Source organism: Triturus cristatus, chromosome 1_1 (assembly GCF_964204655.1).
Source record: "Triturus cristatus chromosome 1_1, aTriCri1.1, whole genome shotgun sequence".
Classification (NCBI taxonomy): Eukaryota; Metazoa; Chordata; class Amphibia; order Caudata; family Salamandridae; genus Triturus; species Triturus cristatus.
In genome coordinates this window covers 88,236,308-88,261,959 of record NC_140579.1, presented here as the reverse complement: position 1 = coordinate 88,261,959, position 25,652 = coordinate 88,236,308, and the positions used below count along the sequence as shown (strand labels likewise).

At 50.4% G+C, this 25,652-nt stretch overlaps 1 protein-coding gene across 1 annotated transcript in view; it reads left to right on the top strand.

Moving 5' to 3' along the window:
- Positions 1-23,494, top strand: part of LOC146869558 (E3 ubiquitin-protein ligase TRIM39-like) — a 183,008-nt gene extending 159,514 nt beyond the window's left edge. Inside the window, exon 6 of the mRNA XM_085606123.1 lies at positions 22,735-23,494. Within this exon, the coding sequence (XP_085462249.1) occupies positions 22,735-23,252 (518 nt within the window). The 3' untranslated portion in view covers positions 23,253-23,494. The remainder of the gene's footprint in view (positions 1-22,734) is intronic.
- Positions 23,495-25,652: the final 2,158 nt, after the last annotated feature.

The window sequence follows — 25,652 nt, the reverse complement described above, 5'->3', positions numbered from 1 at the left end:
GCTGCCGCGGCCTTCTACAACAGTCATCTTCCTGGGACCTGCTGGCGCTGCCGCGGCCCGTTGTAACGACCATCCTCACCGGGACCTGCTGGCGCTGCCGCGGACCGTATATCTTCCGGGGACCTGCTGGCGCTGCCGCGGCCCGTTGTATCGACCATCCACACCGGGACCTGCTGGCGCTGCCGCGGCCCATACCACCTAACCACCAAGCTCGAGGATTGTGAGCTCATCATCTCATCCGAACTACCTGATTGGTAAATAGACTGTCCCGCTACCCCCTTCCCTACCTTGCGAGACTCTAATCGAGGGGACCCCTGAGTCCAGACCTCCTTGTACCAGTTAACCGTACCTTAAATAAGTGCTTATAAAGAACACTGAACCTTATCCGTGTGTGATATCTGTCTGTGGGGGGGGGAAGTTACTTGTCTGTACGATCGCTGGAGACGGCTCTCCCCGGAGACCCCTCCTCCTGACCCCGGCCGACCCTCCCGGTCCATCTACCTTTTCTAACATTGGTGGCCAGCGGCGCGATCCGAATCAACGCGTAATCGTACAGAGAGTAGCTCACCCCACGACAAAGCACGATGTCGACCAAAGATAGCAGCTCCACCGAGAAGTTCCAAATGGAGAAATTAGAAGAATACAACCACCGCGAACTGAGACAATTTTGCATAGAACTTGGCATTGCTACCACCGGCCTAAGTACCAAGGATGATCTAAAGCGCGCTCTTGAGTCATGGACAGAAACTGGGGTCGCAGGACCCTCCGACCAAAGCAGCGTCACACCAGACCAAAACAGCATCACACCAGAGGGGAGCGCCACGGCTCCCGAGGAGCGGGGAACGGGCCTCTCACAGGAGGAGATACGAGAAAGAGACAGAGTCAGATTACACGAATTAGAGATGGCACGACTCAAGATGGATGGGGAACTTAAGTTAGCTGAACAGAAAATCAACCTCGAGCATATGCGGCTTCGAGAGGAACGAGAAGAAAAGCAGAGACAAAGAGAACTGGAAGAGAAAAAAATAACGCTCGAGCACGAGCGCCGACTGGCGGAAATAGAACTGCGCAAACAGAATAAGGAACTGGGGGTGCCTGAGCGACCACACACCCCGGGGCCTATTGAGAAAAAAGTTCACATCCCCAAGGATGTGGTCCGCGAGTATGTCCGAGAAGACGACATACAACAGTGGTTTAAAGCCTATGAGATCGCAATGACCTCCCACCGGATCGACCGGAGTGATTGGGGAGCCGGACTTTGGGGGAGATTCATCAACGAGGGTCGCGATGCCCTGCTGCAGCTCCCCGATCACCAAATGTCGTCCTACGACCACATGAAGGCTGCCCTCCTCACCCGCTACGGCCTCACGCCCGAGATGTACCACCAGAGGTTCAGAGATTGCACCCGGATCCCAGGTACAACTTGGGTGGAATACGTGAACTATTTCAGCCGGGCCTTCGAGGGTTGGATCAAGGGAAATCAGGTCACCACCTACGAACAACTCTTCAACCTTATGGTATGGGAGCACCTGTCAAACAACTGTTTCGTCGAGCTCAGGCAGCACCTACTCGACAGTAAGCTGACTGACCCCCGGCAGCTCGCCGCCGAAGCTGACCGGTGAGAAAGCACCCGAGTGGGCCGGAAAGGGCAACACGACCAGAACAGAAGCAACCAAGGCCAGCACCGTCCTCGGGGAGGAGGAGGGGGCCAGGGGCGAGGGAGAGACGCCTTACCAGCAACACCCGTGGCCAGCACCCCACCTCCGGCCGGCCGGGGCAACCCCCCGTTGCGGCCCGGGTACCGAGCCAACGTCACGTGCCACCGGTGCCAGCGACTAGGCCACTACGCCAACGATCCGAACTGCCCGCTAAACCAACCACCCAAGCCCCGCCAGGTAGCTGCCGCTGCCCTGGGGGAAGAGCAATCATCAGAGGGACCCGAGGAGTATGAGCCGGACCAGCAAGGGTGGGAACCGGCCGCCATGGTCCTGGCATGCTTAGGGGGAAGGGACATGGTTCCGCGGGCTCCCCTACCCGCCAACACCAGAAAATACGGTCAGTGGGTGACCATTAATGGACAGAGAGCCGAGGCCTTGCGTGACACCGGCGCCAGCGTGACGGCCGTCCGCTGTCACCTGGTGAAGCCCGAGCAGATCCTGCCGAACATTCTCTGCCCCGTCCGCTCGGCAGATAACTCTGAGAGCATGTGTAAGATGGCCTGCGTCCCGTTTGAATGGGGAGGGGTCTCCGGCCTACTGAAGGTGACGGTCCGGGACGATGCCCCCGTGGACTGCCTCCTGGGGAATGACCTCGAGAGTTCCCCGTGGGCCACCGTCGAGAGAAGAGAGCACTTGGGGATGCTGGGCCTCCCGGACTGGGCCTGCATAACCACCCGATCCATGGCCGCCCGTGCCGCCCCCCGATCAGAAGAAACCGAATGGCCAGCACCTCCGCCCCCAGTTGCCCCCGTGGAGGACAACGGCGAGTCCGACCTCCCAGACCCGACTACCGAAGAAGACGCGCAACACCAGGACCTTCCGGATCTGGCCCAGTGGCGGCAAGAAGGGGGGCCCACCCAAGAACAGTTCCGCCAGGAACAAAAGACCTGTCCCTCCCTCGAGGGACTCCGCCAACAAGCCAGCACCCAAACCGCCGGGGACACCACCGGAACCCACTGGGTCTACTGGGATACCGACCTGCTCTACAGCGAGCAAAGAATCGCCGAGCTGGGGGCCGGTCGAGTTCTGGTGGTACCTCTCCGCTTCAGAGACTTTCTGCTCAACTTAGCCCACGATGTCCCCCTGGCTGGACACCTGGGCCAGGACAAAACGTACAGTCGCCTGGTGACCCATTTTTTTGGGCCGAAAATGAGGAATGACGTCCTGAACCACTGCCGATCGTGCCCCACATGCCAAGCCAGCGGGAAGAGTGGCCGGAAGCTGAAGGCCCCTCTACAACCCTTCCCGGTGGTCACCACCCCGTTCGAGAGGGTGGGGATAGACATTGTGGGACCTCTGGACCCCCGCACGGCACAAGGACACAGGTTCATCTTGGTACTAGTGGACCATGCCACCCGCTACCCCGAGGCGGTGCCCCTACGGACAGTGACCGCTCCAGTGGTTGGCCGGGCCCTGATGGGGATCTTCTCCCGGGTAGGCTTCCCCCGAGAAGTCGTCAGCGACCGAGGCACGAATTTCATATCAAAATACATGAAGTCCCTCTGGCAACAATGCGGGGTCACCTACAGATTCACGACCCCCTATCACCCCCAAGGGAACGGACTAGTGGAGCGTTTTAACCGCACTCTCAAAGGGATGATTGGGGGATTGGAAGAGCCTCTCCGTCGCCAGTGGGATGTACTGCTCCCGTGCCTCCTCTTCGCCTACCGAGAAGTTCCCCAGAAGTCCCGCGGTTTTAGCCCCTTTGAACTCCTATACGGACACCCTGTGCGAGGGCCCCTCAGCCTAGTCAAGGAAGGTTGGGAGATGGCCCCCCTAACGACCCCTCCAGACGTCTTCAAATACATCCTGGCCTTACGAAACCAGACCCGGCGCTTCAGGGAGATGGCCAAGGCGAACCTCGAGGCCAGCCAGGAGGACATGAAGAGGTGGTATGATCACAATGCCTCCTCCGTTGAATTCGAGCCTGGGCAGCAAGTATGGGTGATGTCCCCCACCGAACCATGTGCCCTGCAAGATAAGTGGACGGGGCCCTTCAAAGTGGTCGAGCGCAAAAGCCCCGTCACTTACCTCATCGACATGGGGTCCTCCCGGAACCCCCTTCGGGTCCTCCACACCAACCGGCTCAAACCGCACTTTGTGCGCTCCGAACTAAGCCTCTTGATGGCTACAGACAGTGGCACAGAAGAAGACTCCGAGCCCCTCCCGGATCTCCTGAAGACTCAGGAGAAGGACGGCTCCGTGGACGGGGTCCGGCTCTCTGACGCCCTCACTTCGGAGCAACGCCAGGACTGCCGGAACCTCCTGCTGCAGTTCGCTGCCCTGTTCTCCCTCACCCCCGGGGTCACCCCCTGGTGTTTGCACGACGTAGACACCGGGGACAGTCCCCCTGTCCGGCACCGGGCCTACCGCGTACCAGATCGGGTACGGGCCTGCATACAGGAGGAAGTGGCCAAGATGCTCACCATCGGGGTCATCGAGCCCTCGGACAGTCCCTGGGCCAGTCCGGTCGTGTTAGTTCCCAAGGCCGCTGCCCCCGGCTCCGCCCCTGAACTGAGATTCTGCGTCGACTACCGGGGCTTGAACGCTGTCACCCGGACCGACGCTCATCCCATCCCCCGAGCAGACGAGCTGATCGACCGGCTGGGGGCCGCCCGCTACCTTAGTATCTTCGACCTAACGGCGGGCTACTGGCAGATCGGCCTCACACCCAGGGCTCAGGAACGGTCAGCCTTCTCTACCCCCGATGGCCACTATCAATTTAAGGTCATGCCCTTTGGCATGAAGAATGCCCCCGCCACGTTCCAACGCCTTGTGAACCAGGTCTTGGCAGGGCTTGAAGAATTCAGCGCTGCCTACCTGGACGATATCGCTGTATACAGCCGCCACTGGTCCGACCACCTCCGTCACCTCCAAGAGGTCCTACAAGCCCTCCAGCGGGCCGGCCTCACCATTAAGGCCGGCAAGTGCCAGATTGGCCAAGGGTCTGTGACCTACCTTGGGCACCAAGTGGGGAGCGGGCTGGTGGCCCCACTACAACTTAAGATTGCTGCCATCCAGTCCTGGCAGCCCCCCGTCACCCAGACCGAGGTCCGAGCCTTCTTGGGGCTCACCGGCTACTACCGGCGGTTCGTGAAGGACTACGGCAGCATCGTGGGGCCCCTCACGGGTCTCACATCCAAGAACCAGCCGAAGCGGGTCAACTGGACTCCTGATTGTCAAGCGGCCTTCGAGGAGCTGAAGGCCGCCCTGTGCACCGCCCCTGTGCTCCAGGCCCCCGATTACAGTCGGGAATTTGTGGTGCAGACCGACGCCTCCGACCACGGCATCGGAGCCGTCCTCTCTCAGTTGAACCCCGAAGGTCATGACCAGCCGGTGGCCTTCATCAGCCGACGTCTCCTGGCCCGAGAACAGCGTTGGAGCACCATCGAGAGGGAGGCATTTGCAGTAGTGTGGGCCCTCAAAAAGCTCCGACCCTATCTCTTCGGTACCCACTTCCGGGTACAAACCGACCATCGACCCCTGCAATGGCTGATGCAGATGCGGGGGGAGAACCCAAAACTCTTGCGCTGGTCCATTTCCCTGCAGGGGATGGACTTCACCGTGGAGCACCGACCAGGCCAAGACCACGCCAACGCAGATGGCCTGTCCCGCTTTTTCCGCCTCGACGAAGAGAGTCCCCAAGGAGATGGGTGACTCTCCCCGCCTTCAGCTGGGGGGGACGCATGTTGGACAGGCCTCACAGACGGCTTGCTCCCTCCCCGCTCGACAGGGCCCGAACTCCGGCCCACCTGGCATATCCCCGCAACAAGCACCTGTACTCCGTCTCCCGACGGACCCTCTGCCCTCGGACCCCTACTCATCACGGGGTCCAGCCCCACCGGCTTTCCCGGCCGGGTCAAGCCGCCATCTTGGGCCCTGCACCACGCGGCCGCATGGCCTCCCCTCGACCCTAACCCCGGGCCTGGCCGGCCCCGACATCCCGGCACCACCATCCACCCAGGAGGTGAGCGGACCACTTGGCAGGTCAATGGGAGAACGAAGTGTCAAGGGCTCTCCCCCGCCAGGTGCCGAGCGCCCCCAGCTCCCCCAGGCACTGGCTCCACCCCCTGCTGGGTGTCTGGACACCTTCATCCCGGACCCTCCGACCTCCAAGTGCGAGGGTCCGGACATCAAAGGGCACCAGCCCTATAACTGAGGCAGCTCCGGAGCAGGAAGGCAGTTGTATCCTGGAGTCGAGAGACACCGAGTGAGCTCAACCCTGACGGTCTACTGGCGCTGCCGTAGCCCGCTCTTGTGAACCATCGTCCTGCCTGCTGGCGCTGCCGCGGCCTTCTACAACAGTCATCTTCCTGGGACCTGCTGGCGCTGCCGCGGCCCGTTGTAACGACCATCCTCACCGGGACCTGCTGGCGCTGCCGCGGCCTTCTACAACAGTCATCTTCCTGGGACCTGCTGGCGCTGCCGCGGCCCGTTGTAACGACCATCCTCACCGGGACCTGCTGGCGCTGCCGCGGACCGTATATCTTCCGGGGACCTGCTGGCGCTGCCGCGGCCCGTTGTATCGACCATCCACACCGGGACCTGCTGGCGCTGCCGCGGCCCATACCACCTAACCACCAAGCTCGAGGATTGTGAGCTCATCATCTCATCCGAACTACCTGATTGGTAAATAGACTGTCCCGCTACCCCCTTCCCTACCTTGCGAGACTCTAATCGAGGGGACCCCTGAGTCCAGACCTCCTTGTACCAGTTAACCGTACCTTAAATAAGTGCTTATAAAGAACACTGAACCTTATCCGTGTGTGATATCTGTCTGTGGGGGGGGGAAGTTACTTGTCTGTACGATCGCTGGAGACGGCTCTCCCCGGAGACCCCTCCTCCTGACCCCGGCCGACCCTCCCGGTCCATCTACCTTTTCTAACACACCTACACTGACCTAATGCATGCACCTACACTGACCTAGCGCATGCACCTACACTGACCTAGCGCATGCACCTACACTGACCTAGTGCATGCACCTACACTGACCTAGCGCATGCACCTACACTGACCTAGCGCGTGCACCTACACTGACCTAGTGTGTGCACCTACACTGACCTAGCACATGCACCTACACTGACCCAGCGCATGCACCTACACTGACCTAGTGCATGCACTTATACTGACCTAGTGTGTGCACCTACACTGACCTAGTGCATGCACCTACACTGACCTAGCGCATGCACCTACACTGACCTAGTGCATGCACCTACACTAGTGCATGCACCTACACTGACTTAGCACATGTGTCTACACTGACCTAGCGCATGCACCTACACTGACCTAGTGCATGCACCTACACTGACCTAGCGCATGCACCTACACTGACCTAGCGCATGCACCTACACTGACCTAGCGCATGCACCTACACTGACCTAGCGCATGCACCTACACTGACCTAGCGCATGCACCTACACTGACCTAGTGCATGCACCTACACAGACTTAGCGCATGCACCTACACTGACCTAGTGCATGCACCTACACTGACCTAGCACATGCACCTACACTGACCTAGCACATGCAACTACATTGACCTAGCGCATGCACTCACACTAACCTAGCGCATGCACTTACACTGACCTAACACATGCATCTACACTGAGCTAGTGCCTGCATCTACACCTACTTAATGCTTGCATTCACACTATCCTAGCGCAAGCATCTACTCTGACCTAGTGCATGCACCTACAGTAACCTAGCGCAAGCATCTACACTGACCTAGTGCATGCACCTACACTGACCTAGTGCATGCTCCTACACTGACTTAGCACATGTGTCTACACTGACATAGCACATGCACCTACACTGACCTAGTGCATGCACCTACACTGACCTAGAGCATGCACCTACACTGACCTAGAGCATGCACTTACTCTGACCTAGTGCATGCACCTACACTAATCTAGTGCATGCACCTACACTGACCTAGAGCATGCACCTGCACTTACTTAATGCATGCATTCACATTAACCTAGTGCAAGCATCTACTCTAACCTAGTGCATAAACTTACACTGACCTAGCGTGTGCATCTACACTGACCTAGTGCATACATCTACACTGAACCAGCTCATGCAACTACACTGACCTAACACATGCATCTACACTGAGCTAGTGCCTGCATCTGCACCTACTTAATGCATGCACTCACACTATCCGAGCGCAAGCATCTACTCTGACCTAGTACATGCACCTACACTGAACTAGTGCATACACCTACACTGACCTAGCGCATGCACCTACACTGACCTAGTGCATGCACCTACACTGACCTAGTGCATGCACCTACACTGACCTAGTACATGCACCTACACTGACCTAGTATATGCACCTACACTGACCTAGTGCATGCACCTACACTGAACTAGTGCATGCACCTACACTGACCTAGCGCATGCACCTACACTGACCTAGCGCATACACCTACACTGACCTAGCGCATACACCTACACTTACCTAGTGCATGCACCTACACTGACCTAGTGCATGCACCTACACTGACCTAGCGCATACACCTACACTGACCTAGTACATGCACCTACACTGACCTAGTGCATGCTCCTACACTGACTTAGCACATGTGTCTACACTGACGTAGTGCATGCACCTACACTGACCTAGCGCATGCACCTACACTGACCTAGCGCATGCACCTACACTGACCTAGTGCATGCACCTACACTGATCTAGTGCATGCACCTACACTGACCTAGAGCATGCACCTGCACTTACTTAATGCATGCATTCACACTAACCTAGCGCAAGCATCTACTCTGACCTAGTGCATAAACTTACACTGACCTAGCGTGTGCATCTACACTGACCTAGTGCATGCATCTATACTGAACCAGCTCATGCAACTACACTGACCTAACACATGCATCTACACTGAGCTAGTGCCTGCATCTGCACCTACTTAATGCATGCACTCACACTATCCGAGCGCAAGCATCTACTCTGACCTAGTACATGCACCTACACTGACCTAGTGCATGCACCTACACTGACCTAGTGCATGCACCTACACTGACCTAGTGCATGCACCTACACTGACCTAGTGCATGCACCTACACTGACCTAGTGCATGCACCTACACTGACCTAGTGCATGCACCTACACTGACCTAGTGCATACACCTACACTGACCTAGCACATGCACCTACACTGACCTAGTGCATGCACCTACACTGACCTAGTGCATGCACCTACACTGACTTAGCGCATGCACCTACACTGACTTAGCGCATGCACCTACACTGACTTAGCGCATGCACCTACACTGACCTAGCGCATGCACCTACACTGACCTAGCGCATGCGTCTACACTGACCTAGCGGATGCGTCTACACTGACTTAGCGCATGCACTCACACTAACCTAGCGCATGCACTTACACTGACCTAGTGCATGCACTTACACTGACCTAGTGCATGCACTTACACTGACCTAGTGCATGCACCTACACTGACCTAGTGCATGCACCTACACTGACCTAGTGCATGCACCTACACTGACATAGAGCATGCATCTACACTGACTTAGCGCATGCATCTACACTGACCTAGTGCATGCACCTACACTGACCTAGCACATGCACCTACACTGACCCAGCGCATGCACCTACACTGACCTAGTGCATGTACCTATACTGACCTAGTGTGTGCACCTACACTGACCTAGAGCATGCACCTACACTGACTTAGCGCATGCGTCTTCACTGACCTAGTGCATGCACCTACACTGACCTAGTGCATGCACCTACACTGACCTAGTGCATGCACCTACACTGACCTAGTGCATGCACCTACACTGACCTAGTGCATGCACCTACACTGACCTAGTGCATGTACCTACACTGACCTAGTGCATGCACCTACACTGACCTAGTGCATGCACCTACACTGACCTAGCGCATACACCTACACTGACCTAGTGCATGCACCTACACTGACCTAGTGCATGCACCTACACTGACCTAGTGCATGCACCTACACTGACTTAGGGCCTGCACCTACACTGACTTAGCGCATGCACCTACACTGACCTAGCGCATGCACCTACACTGACGTAGCGCATGCGTCTACACTGACCTAGCGGATGCGTCTACACTGACTTAGCGCATGCACTCACACTAACCTAGCGCATGCACTCACACTAACCTAGCGCATGCACTTACACTGACCTAGTGCATGCACTTACACTGACCTAGTGCATGCACTTACACTGACCTAGTGCATGCACCTACACTGACCTAGTGCATGCACCTACACTGACCTAGTGCATGCACCTACACTGACATAGAGCATGCATCTACACTGACTTAGCGCATGCATCTACACTGACCTAGTGCATGCACCTACACTGACCTAGCACATGCACCTACACTGACCCAGCGCATGCACCTACACTGACCTAGTGCATGTACCTATACTGACCTAGTGTGTGCACCTACACTGACCTAGAGCATGCACCTACACTGACTTAGCGCATGCGTCTTCACTGACCTAGTGCATGCACCTACACTGACCTAGCACATGCACCTACACTGACCCAGCGCATGCACCTACACTGACCTAGTGTGTGCACTTACACTGACCTAGTGCATGCACCTACACTGACCTAGTGCATGCACCTACACTGACCTAGTGCATGCACCTACACTGACCTAGTGCATGCACCTACACTGACCTAGCGCATGCACCTACACTGACCCAGTGCATGCACCTACACTGACCTAGTGCATGCACCTACACTGACCTAGTGCATGCACCTATACTGACCTAGTGTGTGCACCTACACTGACCTAGTGCATGCACCTACACTGACCTAGCGCATGCACCTACACTGACCTAGCGCATGCACCTACACTGACCTAGTGCATGCACCTACACTAGTGCATGCACCTACACTGACTTAGTGCATGTGTCTACACTGACCTAGCGCATGCACCTACACTGACCTAGCGCATGCACCTACACTGACTTAGCGCATGTGTCTACACTGATGTAGTGCATGCATCTACACTGACTTAGTGCATGTACCTACACTGACCTAATGCATGCACCTACACTGACCTAGCGCATGCACCTACACTGACCTAGCGCATGCACCTACACTGACCTACCGCATGCACCTACACTGACCTAGCGCATGCACCTACACTGACCTAGCGCGTGCACCTACACTGACCTAGTGTGTGCACCTACACTGACCTAGTGTGTGCACCTACACTGACCTAGTGTGTGCACCTACACTGACCTAGTGTGTGCACCTACACTGACCTAGTGTGTGCACCTACACTGACCTAGTGCGTGCACCTACACTGACCTAGTGCGTGCACCTACACTGACCTAGCGCATGCACCTACACTGACCTAGTGCATGCACCTACACTAGTGCATGCACCTACACTGACCTAGTGCATGCACCTACACTGACTTAGCGCATGCATCTACACTGACTTAGCCCATGCATCTACACTGACCTAGTGCATGCACCTACACTGACCTAGCACATGCACCTACACTGACCCAGCGCATGCACCTACACTGACCTAGTGCATGCACTTATACTGACCTAGTGTGTGCACCTACACTGACCTAGTGCATGCACCTACACTGACCTAGCGCATGCACCTACACTGACCTAGTGCATGCACCTACACTAGTGCATGCACCTACACTGACTTAGCGCATGTGTCTACACTGACCTAGCGCATGCACCTACACTGACCTAGCGCATGCACCTACACTGACCTAGCGCATGCGTCTACACTGACCTAGCGCATGCACTCACACTAACCTAGCGCATGCACCTACACTGACCTAGTGCATGCACCTACACTGACCTAGTGCATGCACCTACACTGACCTAGTGCATGCACCTACACTGACCTAGAGCATGCACCTACACTGACCTAGCGCATGCACCTACACTGACCTAGCGCATGCACCTACACTGACCTAGCGCATGCACCTACACTGACCTAGCGCATGCACCTACAGTGACCTAGCACATGCACCTACACTGACCCAGAGCATGCACCTACACTGACCCAGAGCGTGCACCTACACTGACCCAGAGCGTGCACTTACACTGACCCAGAGCGTGCACCTACACTGACCTAGTGCGTGCACCTACACTGACTTAGCGCATGCGTCTACACTGACCTAGCACATGCACCTACACTGACCTAGCGCATGCACCTACTCTGACCTAGCGTATGCACCTACACTGACCTAGCGCATGCACCTACACTGACCTAGAGCGTGCACCTACACTGATCTAGCACATGCACCTACACTGACCTAGTGCATGCACCTACACTAGTGCATGCACCTACACTGACTTAGCGCATGCGCCTACACTGACCTAGTGCATGCACTCACACTGACCTAGCGCATGCACCTACACTGACCTAGCGCATGCGTCTACACTGACCTATCGCATGCGTCTACACTGACCTAGCGCATGCACTCACACTGACCTAGCGCATGCACTTACACTGACCTAGTGCATGCACCTACACTGACCTAGAGCATGCACTGACACTGACCTAACACATACGTCTACACTGACCTAGTGCATGCAGCTACACTGACCTAGCTCATGAACCTACTCTGACCTCGCTTGTGACCCTACACTGACCTATTGCACGCTCATAATTCATGAGATCTTCCCTCACAGTCCACACTCACACCCTGCACTTGCAGTTAGGCCCGTCGCGTCACGCACATATGCACTCATGCCATGCATGCACGCACACAACACCAGACAACAGTAGAGTACTGCTGCCCAGATTTCTGCAGATAATTCCTGAACACTATTTGTCGTTTTAACACTATTTGTCGTTTTCCTGCTATAATTTCTGTAATTTCAGCCAAAGTGGAATGTGTCCCCAGTAATATCTGGTTGAGTGGAAACGCATGTGGTAATACTGTATGTGGTAATTCTGTATGTGGTAATTCTGTATGTGGTAATTCTGTATGTGGTAATACTGTATGTGGTAATACTGTATGTGGTAATACTGTATGTGGTTATACTGCATGTGGTAATCCTGTATGTAACTATGCTGCATGTGGTAATACTGCATGTGGCTATGCTGCATGTGGTTATGTTGGATGTGGCTATACTGCATGTGGTAATCCTGCATGTGGTTATGCTGCACATGGCCATACTGCATGTGGTAATAATGCATGTGGTAATACTGTCACCTGGAATACCAGTTGGGCAGGAACTTCACTTTTTTGCCAAATTAGTACAGTGGTTTATTTCCCTAAATACTTGGAGTTTTAAATAAATGTATTGGGAAAACGTGAAAACCCTCCCACACAACACTGTAGTCTTGACTTCACTAGAGCTTAGCTCAGGCCTGGGACCGGTCCCTGCTGGAAGTTAATCAGATTAAAATGATCCTCTCTCCGGCTGCACTGACCTGCGGTAGGAATGTTTATTCCCTCTCAGACATTCCTAAGGCTAGACATGGGCCCTGGGAACATGGACCTGAGATTGGACATCCCAAGAGATGGACCTCAGCTCTCCGGCCTTTACGTCACAACCAAATGTCTTTCGTCTACAACACTTCTGATCAGAACCTTAACTGTGACCCCCAAATCCTGGCTGAGGTCTAGTAGGAATAGGAGGCGGCGTCTGTGGACAGCTAAAGCCGAAGGCTGTCTGCAAAGTCTGTGGGAATCTAAAAGACACGGGGACCACCAGCAAGATGTGCAGAGCGGTATCTGTGCATGAGTTTACCTGCTGTGGCCTTACACCTGGAATATCATCTGTATCTACACTCATTAATTCGACTAATGCCAACCAATCGAAGCATCCCTAAAGGACGGTGTCTACCTGGGCCACTAAACTAGTACAGTGTACCCTCTAGAAGCACTGTCATTCTGCACCATCTGATACTGTGTGCTCTCTAGTACAGTATACATGGAAGTAGCTAATTTACTCTGTACCATCTAATGCAGTGTACTGACTAGTACAGTATACCTTGGGGTAGCTCTACCACTCTGTACCATCAAACATAGTGTACTTACTAGTACAGTAGACCTTCGAGTAGCTCTGACACTCTGTACCATCTAATGCCGTGTACTGATCAGGACAGTATACCTTGGACTAGCTCTGCCACTCCTTACCATCTAATACAGTGTATTGACTAGTACAGTGTATCTTCTAGAAGCTCTGTTACCCTGTACCATCTAATACAGTGTACTGACAAGTACAGAATACCTTCTAGTACCTCTGTAATTCTGTGCCATCTAATTCAGTCTACTGACTACTACAGTATGCCTTTCAGTAGCTCTGTCACTCTGTACCATCTAATGCAGTGTACTGACTAGTACAGTATACCTTCTAGTAGCATCTGATACTGTGTGCTCACTAGTACAGTATACATTGAAGTAGCTAATTTACTCTGTACCATCTAATGCAGTGTACTGACTAGTACAGTATACCTTGGGGTAGCTCTACCACTCTGTACCATCGAACATAGTGTACTTACTAGTACAGTAGACCTTCGAGTAGCTCTGACACTCTGTACCATCTAATGCCGTGTACTGATCAGGACAGTATACCTTGGACTAGCTCTGCCACTCCTTACCATCTAATACAGTGTATTGACTAGTACAGTGTATTTTCTAGAAGCTCTGTTACCCTGTGCCATCTAATACAGTGTACTGACAAGTGCAGAATACCTTCTAGTACCTCTGTAATTCTGTGCCATCGAATTCAGTCTACTGACTACTACAGTATGCCTTTCAGTAGCTCTGTCACTCTGTACCATCTAATGCAGTGTACTGACTAGTACAGTGTATGTTCTAGTAGCTCTGTTGCTCGATTACATCCAATACAGTGTACTGACTAGTAAATTATACCTTCTAGTAGCTCTGGAACTATATTTCATCTAAAATAGTGTACTGACTACTACAGTATACCTTAGAGTAGCTGTCAGTTACTCTATTCCAACTAATGCAGTCTACTGACTAGTACAGTATAACTTCTAGTAGCTCTGCCACTCTGTACCATCTAATGCAGTGTACCGACTAGTACTGTATACCTTGGAGTAGATCTGCCACTCTGTGTCATCTAATAAAATATACCTATTCCCATGGTTCTATGTATAACACTCTATACTGTAAAGGCACTAGAATGAGTTTTAAAGCAAACTTCTTTGTAATAACTGTTGTATTGTTGTCGCCAAAAACATCCTCCCGTCTCTCGCCCCAAAATCAGTTCAAACGGAGAAGAAACCTGCATTCGTCCTGAGCAGCTCGCGACTATATATCAGTGTGGAGGCCCAATAGTATAGTTTCAGGTTCGGGGGAGCCAAACCACCCCCCTGTCCCTCGGTAGGATGAGAAACCTAAGGGCTCGGCGAGGTCGCGAATATGCCCATATAAACTGGGAGAATATATCTTCTATTGCTTTAAACCATTGATGAGTGAATTCTAAACAGATGGCCCTAAAAAGATATAAACATTTCAGGAAAAAGAGCATTTTTATTACATCACACCTACCCCCTATGGATAAATGTAGGTTATTTAACCTTGCGAGAGCTTTTTTAATATTCTCCGTTAGAGGCTCCATATTGTCCTTGACCACATTATCCAACCTGGAGGTTATACTAATACGTGGCCTTTTCGACTACGGTTGTCCATCATCTTGACTTTATCATTAAGCACAAGCTGCGTCTTATCTTGATTCAGAGCATATCCAGAGATATGCCCGAAGCGCTCCGCCGCATCTTCGATGACCTTTATGGCAGAATTATGGATCTGATGTAACAAGGACAATATCGTCTGCGTAGGCCAATGTTTTAGTGTCCCAGTTCTGTGACCATATTGCCGGTATTAGCACATTATTTTCTAACTTGCGGATAAAAGGATCAATGCACACTGCAAAGAAAAGAGGGGAGCAAGGGCAACCCGCCTGGTCCCCCGGGAAATAATTTTTTTTTCAAAGAGCGTACCATTCACTATTTCTACCGCTGATGGTTCGACGTATAATGTTTTGACCGCTTGAATAAAACCATCCCTAATACCAATTCTAGACATGGCCGTCCATAGACATTGGGAGGAGACCCTATCAAAAGCTTTTTCTGCATCCAATTGGATAAGAGCCATAGGGTCTCCTGCAACATTGGTGATATCAAATAGTGCGATAACTCTCTGGACATGGTCAATTGTAGATCTCCCGGGAACAAACCTATGTGGGCGCTCCGAGATAACCTTATGAAATATTGGCGCAAGTCGGATGGCCAATAACTTTGAATAGATTTTAGAGGCGTCGTTAATCAAGGTAATAGGATGGTAGGAGCCCAATTGTAAGGGAGATTTAATCTTTTTTCAGAAAACCACTATTTTAGCCAAAGACCATGATCCTGGAGGCCGTCAACCATTGAAAATATGTACAAATAATTTATTTACAATTCCTTTTAGGTGACGGGAAGTAGTATAGAATTAAATCTGGGTTGGTAATCCGCCCTAGCACAGGGTCATTAATTTCTCGGATTCTGTTAGATGTTATTTGCTGCCTGGTACGAACTGCCAAATGGTGACCAATCTGCTCGCTAAACTCATAAACTGTTTCTTTTTGGGTTGTTGCTGTACTCATTACTCCAGAATATCAGTGATGGCGGATTTATCCATCGCCACCTGCCGTTGTTCTACCTCCAGATCCCGTCCCTCAGCCCTTACCAAACCTTCGTCTGCCGCCCCTAAATTATCCTGAAGAGCCTTCATTGTTTGCTTGGCACATTTGTTAGGATTTAAGGAATACCTCAATGTTTCTCCCCTAATACCTGCTTTCAAAGCATCCCAAGCCACCCCAATGGATGTACTCCCCGTATTATCCTCCGCGAACATTGGGATCCATTGTCTCATGTGTATACAATATTCCTCATTTAGTAGCATTGAGCTCTCTAATGTCCATGATCTTAAGTTTGGCCTGGATAATTCCAATTCTAAATCGAGGATCAACGGGTTATGGTCTGATAGTACCCGCGGTAGCTTTTATATGATATTTCGAGCGCAGCGTATTTGAAAGAAACATGTAGTCCAGTCTAGCATGAGTCATATGCGCGTTAGAAGAATAAGTGTACCCTGGGTCATTTGGTTTGATCAGGTGCCAGCAATCAATCGGACCATGGGTCTGGCATAGATTCCTTAATGCCTGAAACGCATTTGGTTTCCTACCCGTATATCTCCATCCGGCCTCCAGAGACCAATCACTGGGTAAGTTAATAATATAGTCCCTGCACAGAATAAGTGGAAGAGGCCAATGCGCGAGTTCACTGGAGATAGTATTGAATACACCAGGATCGTCGCTATTACATCCATATACTGTACATAGTGTCAGTTTCTTACCCATACTATATTGACATTCAGTAATCGCCCACCGGCCAAACTTATCAGACATGACCGTGTGCATTGGATCCCGCCTCCGTTAGCCAATATAGCAACGCCCCGAACCCTGGCCCCCTGCGTTGTTGCACTAACCACCCTATACCCCTGTGTTTTTAATACATGCAATTGTGATCCATCGATATGTGTCTCTTGGAGGCAAATAATATTTGCAACAAATGCTTGTAACCCAACCGCTACCCTCGGCCTTTTCTTGATGACATTGAGACCACAGATGTTGATAGTTGCGATTCTAAGTCTGCCCATGTCGGCTTATAACATTAACCATATTCTGGCACCGCATCGCTGTACAGCAATCCCACCACACCGATCCCGCACTCTTTTCATCTAATGTGACAAATGTGATAAATGTGACAAAAACCCTATTGAACCAGCCCCTTTTATCACCCCTCTGAGGATCCCATTCCCCCTCCCTTTCCCCGCCCCCGCCCCCCCGCCCTAGCCACAACCTAGGCAATGAGGCTCAACCATGAGCCTGCGCGAGGACGTCTGGACCACTCCTCTTCTCCCTCCACCTCTCTCCCCCACCAGTGATCAAATATACATTAAAAAAATACAGCCCTCCCATAAAGGGGAATCTCCAGCCTCTATCTAGCGCTTTCCCTCGCATGTTACAGACTTATTTTTTAGCACAGATGGCCACTGCTAAGATATCATCCAGTAGCTTCTGGGCTTGGATTATAGAAGTGAAGCTAATATTCTGACCCTGAAAGGCGACTTTCAGCCTAGCTGGATTTTGCAAAAATACTGCTGTCTGGAGAGGGGTTGTAAACTGTCTAAGCCGCCATCTCCTGAGTGTTTGATTGGTTCTGATGCTCCGTCCATCACCACCCCCTTTTGTACCGCTTTGATCTCCTCTCAACTGCAGCGTGTGCGAAATCTGGTTTGGCAAAAAAGGAGAAACCCTCAAACTTCTTTCAGCATTAGGTCTGGCAAGGTCATACACAGCCTGGCGTAACAAAACATTTCCAAAATAAACCAATATAGCACGGGGCAGCGCCCGCTCACTGGACGAGTGCCTGGCAGGTGATAAGGGAAATCGATGGACACATTGCACTTCCTTGTCCCAATCCCAGTGAGAAAGTTCGGGTAGGGAACCTTTCAGCCGGGTTCACAGCGAAGATGTCCACAATAGATCAAATGTTTGGGTAACAACTATTACATTGGAAGTCAGTGTGTATAGAGGGTGGCAGCCTCCAGCTAATTTTTGTGGATCTATCTGCATCTGACTTGGTGTCGAGGGACAAACTGTGGTCTGTTTTATTGGAATTTGGGGCTCCACCTTAACTTTGCCACCAGCTGAAATGACTGCATGAAGGCAATTTTGCCCAAATTAGGTACGGCAGAAATGGTGAACTTACAGCCCCCATACCTGTAGACAGAGGTGTACGCCAAGGCTGCGTCTTGGCCCGACCCTTTTTTGCCTTTTTATTAATGGCCTAGTTGAGGCTTTGATTGCTGTTAAGGATACTGATGCCCCTAAGCTGGCGGACCGTGAAGAACCTGCCATGATGATCACCGATGACACCCTTCTGCTCTCAAAGTCACCTATGGGAAGTCAGAGAGCCTGAGACAGCTTTATGTTTTTTGCAAAAATAGGGGGTTGGAGATCAATTTGCAGAAAACCAAATGCATGGTATTTAATGCAGGTAATAGTGTTCGGTCTAATCCTTGCCTAGATGGGAAACCCCTTGAGAGGGTGACCGTCTTTGAATATCTTGGAATCACGCTCAGTGAAAAAATGGACTTGGGTGCCCAAATCGAGAAAGCAAAGTTAAAGCTGGCCCAGACAACGGGGGAACTGACAAAGGTATGCAGAAGTTGTATCCATAAATCTGTTGGGCCGGTGGTGGAAATCTACAAAGCACAAGCTAGGGGTCCTGCCCTGTATGGGGCTGATATATGGGGTCACCGTCCATCTGGCTCTATAGAGAAAATTGAGAATTCCTTTGCCATGTAATTGTTGGGTCTTCCCCCAAGCTCCCCGCTTACACCCCTTCGTATGGACCTTGGGATTAGTCCAATTGCAGACACTCTTAGACCACTTTTATTCTGGCGATGTGTGTGGAGTACCCCAGAACTGGCTGTACACAGGGAAGAGCTGAGCGAAGTGTTGAGCTTACAGGATGCAAGCAAACTACCATGCCTGGCCTTCATCAAGAATACTTTTGCGGCCATAAGAAGGGGTAATTTGTGGAACAATGCAGAAATCTGCCTGTCTGCCTGATAATATCTAGGAAGGACCTGATAGAGAGCTACAGGGAGCACAAACTTACCCGGATACAGGGGAGTTCTGCAACTGTGCTCATTAATTGCAGTGTTTTTAGAGATAAAAAAACAGTACAGATTAGATCCTGCCTGGACGATATCCAGCTGGCTCTTGCCAAGAAGTTATACCTGCAGTTTAGGCATGGGGTGCTCCCGTTTCGTGCTTTCACAAATAAATGAGCGGGTTCATCCAATTTGGGATGTCCGGCATGTAGCAATGCAGCGGAGACGGAATATCATGTAATATTTTTCTGTCAAGGGTATAAGAAGGTGAGACACCTATGGCTATTACAGCTAATTACGATCTAATTCGGCCAATCTGTTAACAATAGGTAGGTTTAAACTATCATCAAAAGGAGGGAAGTCGGCAACGATACTGGGAGCAAAAGCTTGGAATCATATGCCAAAGGAACTGAGGGCAATCCAACAGGAAGATCTGTTTAGACGGGCCCTGAAGACTTGGATCTTTGGTTTATCAGATACCACCTGCCTTGCCTTCATTTAGACTGCACAGTAATCAGCTAATAACGTTACCTATAAGCGCCAGGAGGCTCCGTCAGGAGTGACAGTTGCGCTATATATACCTTTATTTTTCATTTCATTTCATTATACAGAAATCTGGGATCTAAGCACTGTGCTGAGGTTTTTAGGATTTTGAAATATGACGCGCACATGCCCATTGTGCACTCAATATGACGTTTTTTATTCTCCATGTGGTGTGCACGTCGAGAAATCCTAAAGATGAGCCCATAGGTTCTGCCTGATTATTTTATCATATCTTATCAACTGGGTTTCGTATTTTTATTATCATTTTTTTTAAGCTTAAAATGTGCATCTTGTACCTTTTTTATCTGTATATTCTTTTAAAGTTGTGATCATGTGACGGCTGTGATGTTAGCAACACAAACTTTGGTTTCTTGGAAAATTTGTTAAGGCCTAATATTGCTCTTGTATTGCACACCCATTTTTATTGGTATTTTATTAAATAACAATGTAATGCACATGCAATTTATGAGTAACTCTACCCTCTATTAACTCTATTTAGAGCAATGAGAGTTTTTTACCTTCATGAAAGGAAAATTCAATCGAATGAAATGTATTGTATTTTTATCTGTGCTTTTATGGTCATATTCAGGGTGCTCTCCTGCGATGTATCCTGAACCTTCAGCGTGTCAACTGTATTTTCTAATGCCTCAGTACGCGTCTCTACCATATTTAATTTCTCCGAGATATCAGTACAGATTGTCCCAGTCTTGCGTATGGATCCTTGGAGTTTTTTAGAGGCAAGCCGTGCTTGACATCATCCTGGAATAGTCGCAGGGATTGCAAGATTAAAGCTAGGAAGGGTTCATCCACCTTTCTATCGTTTGATTGCGCCATTTCACCCCCTGGATTCCCAATTGATAGATTCTCTTTTCCATTTACATCTTCAGGGGGTAACAGTTGTGCAGCTGAATAATCCCAACCCAATTCCTCCTCAACCTCATTATCACCTGGGTTTTTCTTGAACTTTCTTCCCAGATGTCTGTTTGGGTTTCTTAGAGATGGCGCCTTTCTCTTGTCGGCTACTATTACTTGAGGAAGAGCCTCCGCCATCGCTACTGGCAAATAGGCTGGTGTCAGATACCTCTGGTTCCTCAGTTAGAGAAAAAAGAATTTCCAAAGAATCCGGTGATAAACAACGAGTCTCCATAGTTTTTCTTTGGGATTCGCTCCCTCCAGATGCGCAATGCGTACTTTTGTCATATCCTGTGTACTAACACCCTTCTCATCATTTGATGTGGTGCACTGTCAAGTACAATATACCTTGGAATAGGTCCGTCACTCTGTACCATCTAATGGAGTGTTGACTAGTACTGTACACTTCCAGTACCTCTGTCACTCTGTGACCTGCATACAGTGTAATGACTAGTACTGTATATCTTGGAGTAGCTCTGCCATCTCAAGCAGTGTACTGAATAGTACTGTTTACCTCTAGCAGCGTTCTCACTCTGTACAATTAATCCAGTGCGCTCACTAGTACTGCTTTCCTTGTAGTAGCTCTGTTACTGTTTACCATTGAATGGAGTGTACTAACTAGTACTGAACACTGCTGGTACCTCTGTCACTCTGTGACAGGTAATGCAGTGTACTGACTAGTACTGTATACCTTCTAGTAGCTCTTTCTCTCCGTACCATCTAATTCCGTGTATTGACTAGTACAGTACACTTTTAGTACCTCTCTTACTCTGTGCCATCTCATGCAGTGTACTGACTAGTACTGTTTTCCTTGTTGCAGCTCTGTTACTCTGTACTATCTATAATAGAGTGCTGACTAGTACAGTATACCCTGGAGGAGCTCTGTCACTCAGTACCATCTAGTGCAGGGTACTGACTATTACTGTATACCTTCTAGTAGCTGTCTTACGCTACACCATCCAATGCAGTTTACTGAATAGTACTGTATGCCTTGGAGTAGCTCTGTCACTCTGTGCCATCTAACGCAGTGTACAGTAATGTATACCATGCAGTGTACTGACTAGTACTGCATGATTTCTAGGAGCTCTCTCACTCTGTGCAATATAATCCAGGGTACTGACTAGTACTGTTTTCCTTGTTGCAGCTCTGTCACTCTGTGCCATCCAATGCAGTGTACTGACCAGTACAGTACACTCTCAGTACCTCTGCTACTCTGTGCCATTTCATTCAGTGTACTGACTAGTACTGTATTCCTTCTCGTAGCTCTCTCACTAGTGTACTGACTAGTACTGTTTCCTTATAGTGGTTCTGTCACTCTGCTATCTAATGCACTGTACTGACTAGTACTGTTTACCTTCTTGTAGCTCTGTTACTCTGTACTATCTATTAGAGTACTGAATAGTACAGTAACCTTGGAGTAGCTCTGTCACACCAGACCATCTAAGTTACTGTTACTCTCTGCTATTGTAGTGTGCGTCATGTGTGGTAAAGCAATGTAGTATGATGCGTGTAGTGTGTAGTAGAATGTCCTATGTAGTGCAGAGTGCTGTTCGGTGTAGTGTGTGCTCTGGATGAATACGGGCTTTAGTGTAGTGAGCAGTCTAGTGCCGCACGCTTTAGTGTAGTGAGCAGTCTAGTGCTGTGTGCTTTAGTGTAGTGAGCAGTCTAGTGCTGCAGGCTTTAGTGCTATGAGCAGTCTAGTGCCGCACGCTTTAGTGTAGTAAGCAGTCTAGTGCCGCGCTCTCTAGCGCCGCGTGCTCCTTCCAGGTGTGGTGTACATTAATCATATGTAAAACAGAAGCAGTAATTACAGCCTTTCTTTGTGCCGTTAAATCTCTAATTGTGAATCTCTTCTCTGCAGTGATGGTGACTCTGGATCCTGACACGGCTCATCCTCGGCTCCTCCTGTCTGAGGGGGGGAGACGTGTGAGAGGGACAGACACAGCACAGACCCTGCCGGACACCCCCAAGAGATTCACCTACTACAGCTGGCCCTGTGTGCTGGGGAGCGAGGGGTTCACCTCCGGCAGACATTACTGGGAGGTGCAGCTGCTGCAGGAGGTGGGAGGGTGGCGTGTGGGGGTCGCTGCAGAGTCTGTGAACAGGAAGGGAGACATCACATGGTCACCTGAGGGGGGAGTCTGGGCTGTGAGGGGGTGTGGGGGTCAGTCCTGGGCTCTCACCTCCCCTTGGACCCCTCTGTCCCCTCGTGAGAAGCCCCTGAAGCTGGGGGTGTATCTGGACTACGAGGGGGGGCGGCTGTCCCTGTACAATGCTGACTCCATGGAGCTTCTCTACTCCTTCCCGCGGGCGCCCTTCACGCAGAGGCTCTTCCCGTACTTCTGTCTTGGGGGAGGAGCGGAGCTGAGGCTGGTGTGAGAGTGACTCCCCCTCAACTGTCATCTACAGTTCAAACCTCAACATTCCAAAGGACCTTCTTCACAATGACCCTCTCACCTGTTTCCATGACAACCAGAAGCCTCACCTGAAACTCTGTATCTCTTTTCCTTGTACATTTTTAAAACAAGGGCAGACAATGTTTGCCGTGTGAATCTTGCACCTAAAATCATGTAACATATGATAAAGTCTCTGCAGAATTAAACCAGCATTGGCATAGCCAACAGGTCTCGCCTTTAGGAGCTTGTAAGTGTTTAGGTATGTTGTAGAGCAGTGTGGCTGCTGTGCTCCGTACTACAAACTTGGCGCCTCATTTACGCCGCCGTTGCATCACTTTTGTGACGCAGCGGCGGCGCAAATCCTGCGCCATGCTGCAGGGTATTTACAATGTGACGCATCTGGGAGATGCGTCACGTTGTAAAGCCCTGCGCCAGAAGTAGGTGTACCTGTGCAGGGGGGGCGTTCCGTCGCAAGAACGCCTCCTAAAAGTGGCTGAGTGAAATCTTGTAGATTTCACTCAGTCACTTTTGAGCCCATGCTGCGTCAAAACCCTGCGCCTGCTTGAAGCAGGCGTAAGGATTGACGCAGCATTGTAACAATAGGGCACCCCCGAGCCTTGCTGGAGCTGCAACTCCAGCAATGCGCCGCCCTTCCGCCATCAGATGCGTCACTTATCTGTTGATCCTTGTGCCATGATGCGCTGTATTATAAATGCGGCGCATCTGTGGTGGCGCAAGGGTAAACTTGCGTGACGCGTCTTTCCTGGTGTGTTCCTGCTGATTTGCAGGGATGCGCCAGGAAACATAAATCTGCCCCTTGGTGTCTAGTGCAGTGACATGGGGCAGTGGCATGGTGTGGTGTGTTGTTATAAGGTGTGTGTTGGTGGGATGCATGCGGGTAGTGTGCTGGGGTCCATGTGGGTGGCATATGCATCTTTACAACAAAAATCCCCAATTGTAATTAGATTAATAATGCTTGTCTACAAACTATTGAAGGGCAATAAGGGACCAATCAAACACGTTTATAATAGTAAAATATCGATTGAAAACAAAAAAACTACCGGCCTGTCGTTACCTCTACTGTTTGTGTTTCCAAATTGTTAAATCCCTTACCACATCGATTGGCGGCAATTTCCCAGAACCCATAGTCACTCATTGCAATGATCTAGCAACTTTTTTTTTTTTTAATGTATGAAATTTACTGTTCCCCATAAAGTACAATAAATACACCAATTTCTACCCCCCAAAAAAGGACTCTGGACTCACTCACAGTTTGCCTCACAAATGCCCCCTCCCCATTACCAGATAAACTCCTCCAACACTTTTTAGTAAAGTGAAATCTAGTTCCGCTGTAGACCGCACACATCCCCACATACTCCTTCAAGGATACAGCCACTAGCTACAACTTCCTTCTCACTCCTGCAGGAACCTTAATCGTCAAAGTTACATTTACATTTTTATTGTCGCCTGAAAACCTCTGAACTCACAAGCAAATGTTCTTTGCAGCAGGCATCTTAATCCTCTGCGAAACTTTAGCATAAGTGAAAACAGCCATTGGATAAAACTCCGATCTGTCTCCTGCAGGAACATTAATTTCCAAAGTTAACTTTACATTTTTATTATTGCTTGATAACCTCAGACCATACAAGGACATGTTCTTTGCAGCAGGCATCTTAATCCTCTGTGCTACTTTAGCATGAGTGGAAGCAGCCACAAGATAAAACTTCCTATCTCTCTCCCACAGAAACATTAATAGCCAAGGTTACCTTTACATTTTTATTGTTGCCTGAAATCCTCTGGACACGCAAGGACATGTTCTTTGCAGCAGGCACGCATCTTAATCCTCTGCATCACTTTAACATGAGTCGGAACACACACTAGATAAAACTCTACTATCTCTCTCCAGAAGGAACCTTAATTGCCAAAGTTACCATTACATTTTTATTGTTGCCTGAAAACCTCTGAACACACAAGGACTTGTTCTTTGCAGCAGGCATGCATCTTAATCCTCTACGCTACTTTAGCATCACTGGAATAAGCCACTAAATTAAACTCCCATCTCTCTCCAGCAGGAACATTAATCGCCAAAGTTCCCTTTACCTTTTTACTGTCACTTGAAAATGTATGAACACACAAGGACATGTTCTTTGCAGCAGGCATATTAATCCTCTGTACTACTTTAGCATGAGTGGAAACACCCACTAGAAAAAACTCTGATCTCTCTACCGCAGACACATTATTTGCTAAGGTTAACTTTACATTTGTATTGTCGGCTGAAAACCTCTGAACACACAAGGAAATGTTCTTTGCAGCAAGCATCTTAATCCTCTGCAAAACTTTAGCTTGAGTGGAAACAGTCACTGGATAAAACTCCGATATGTCT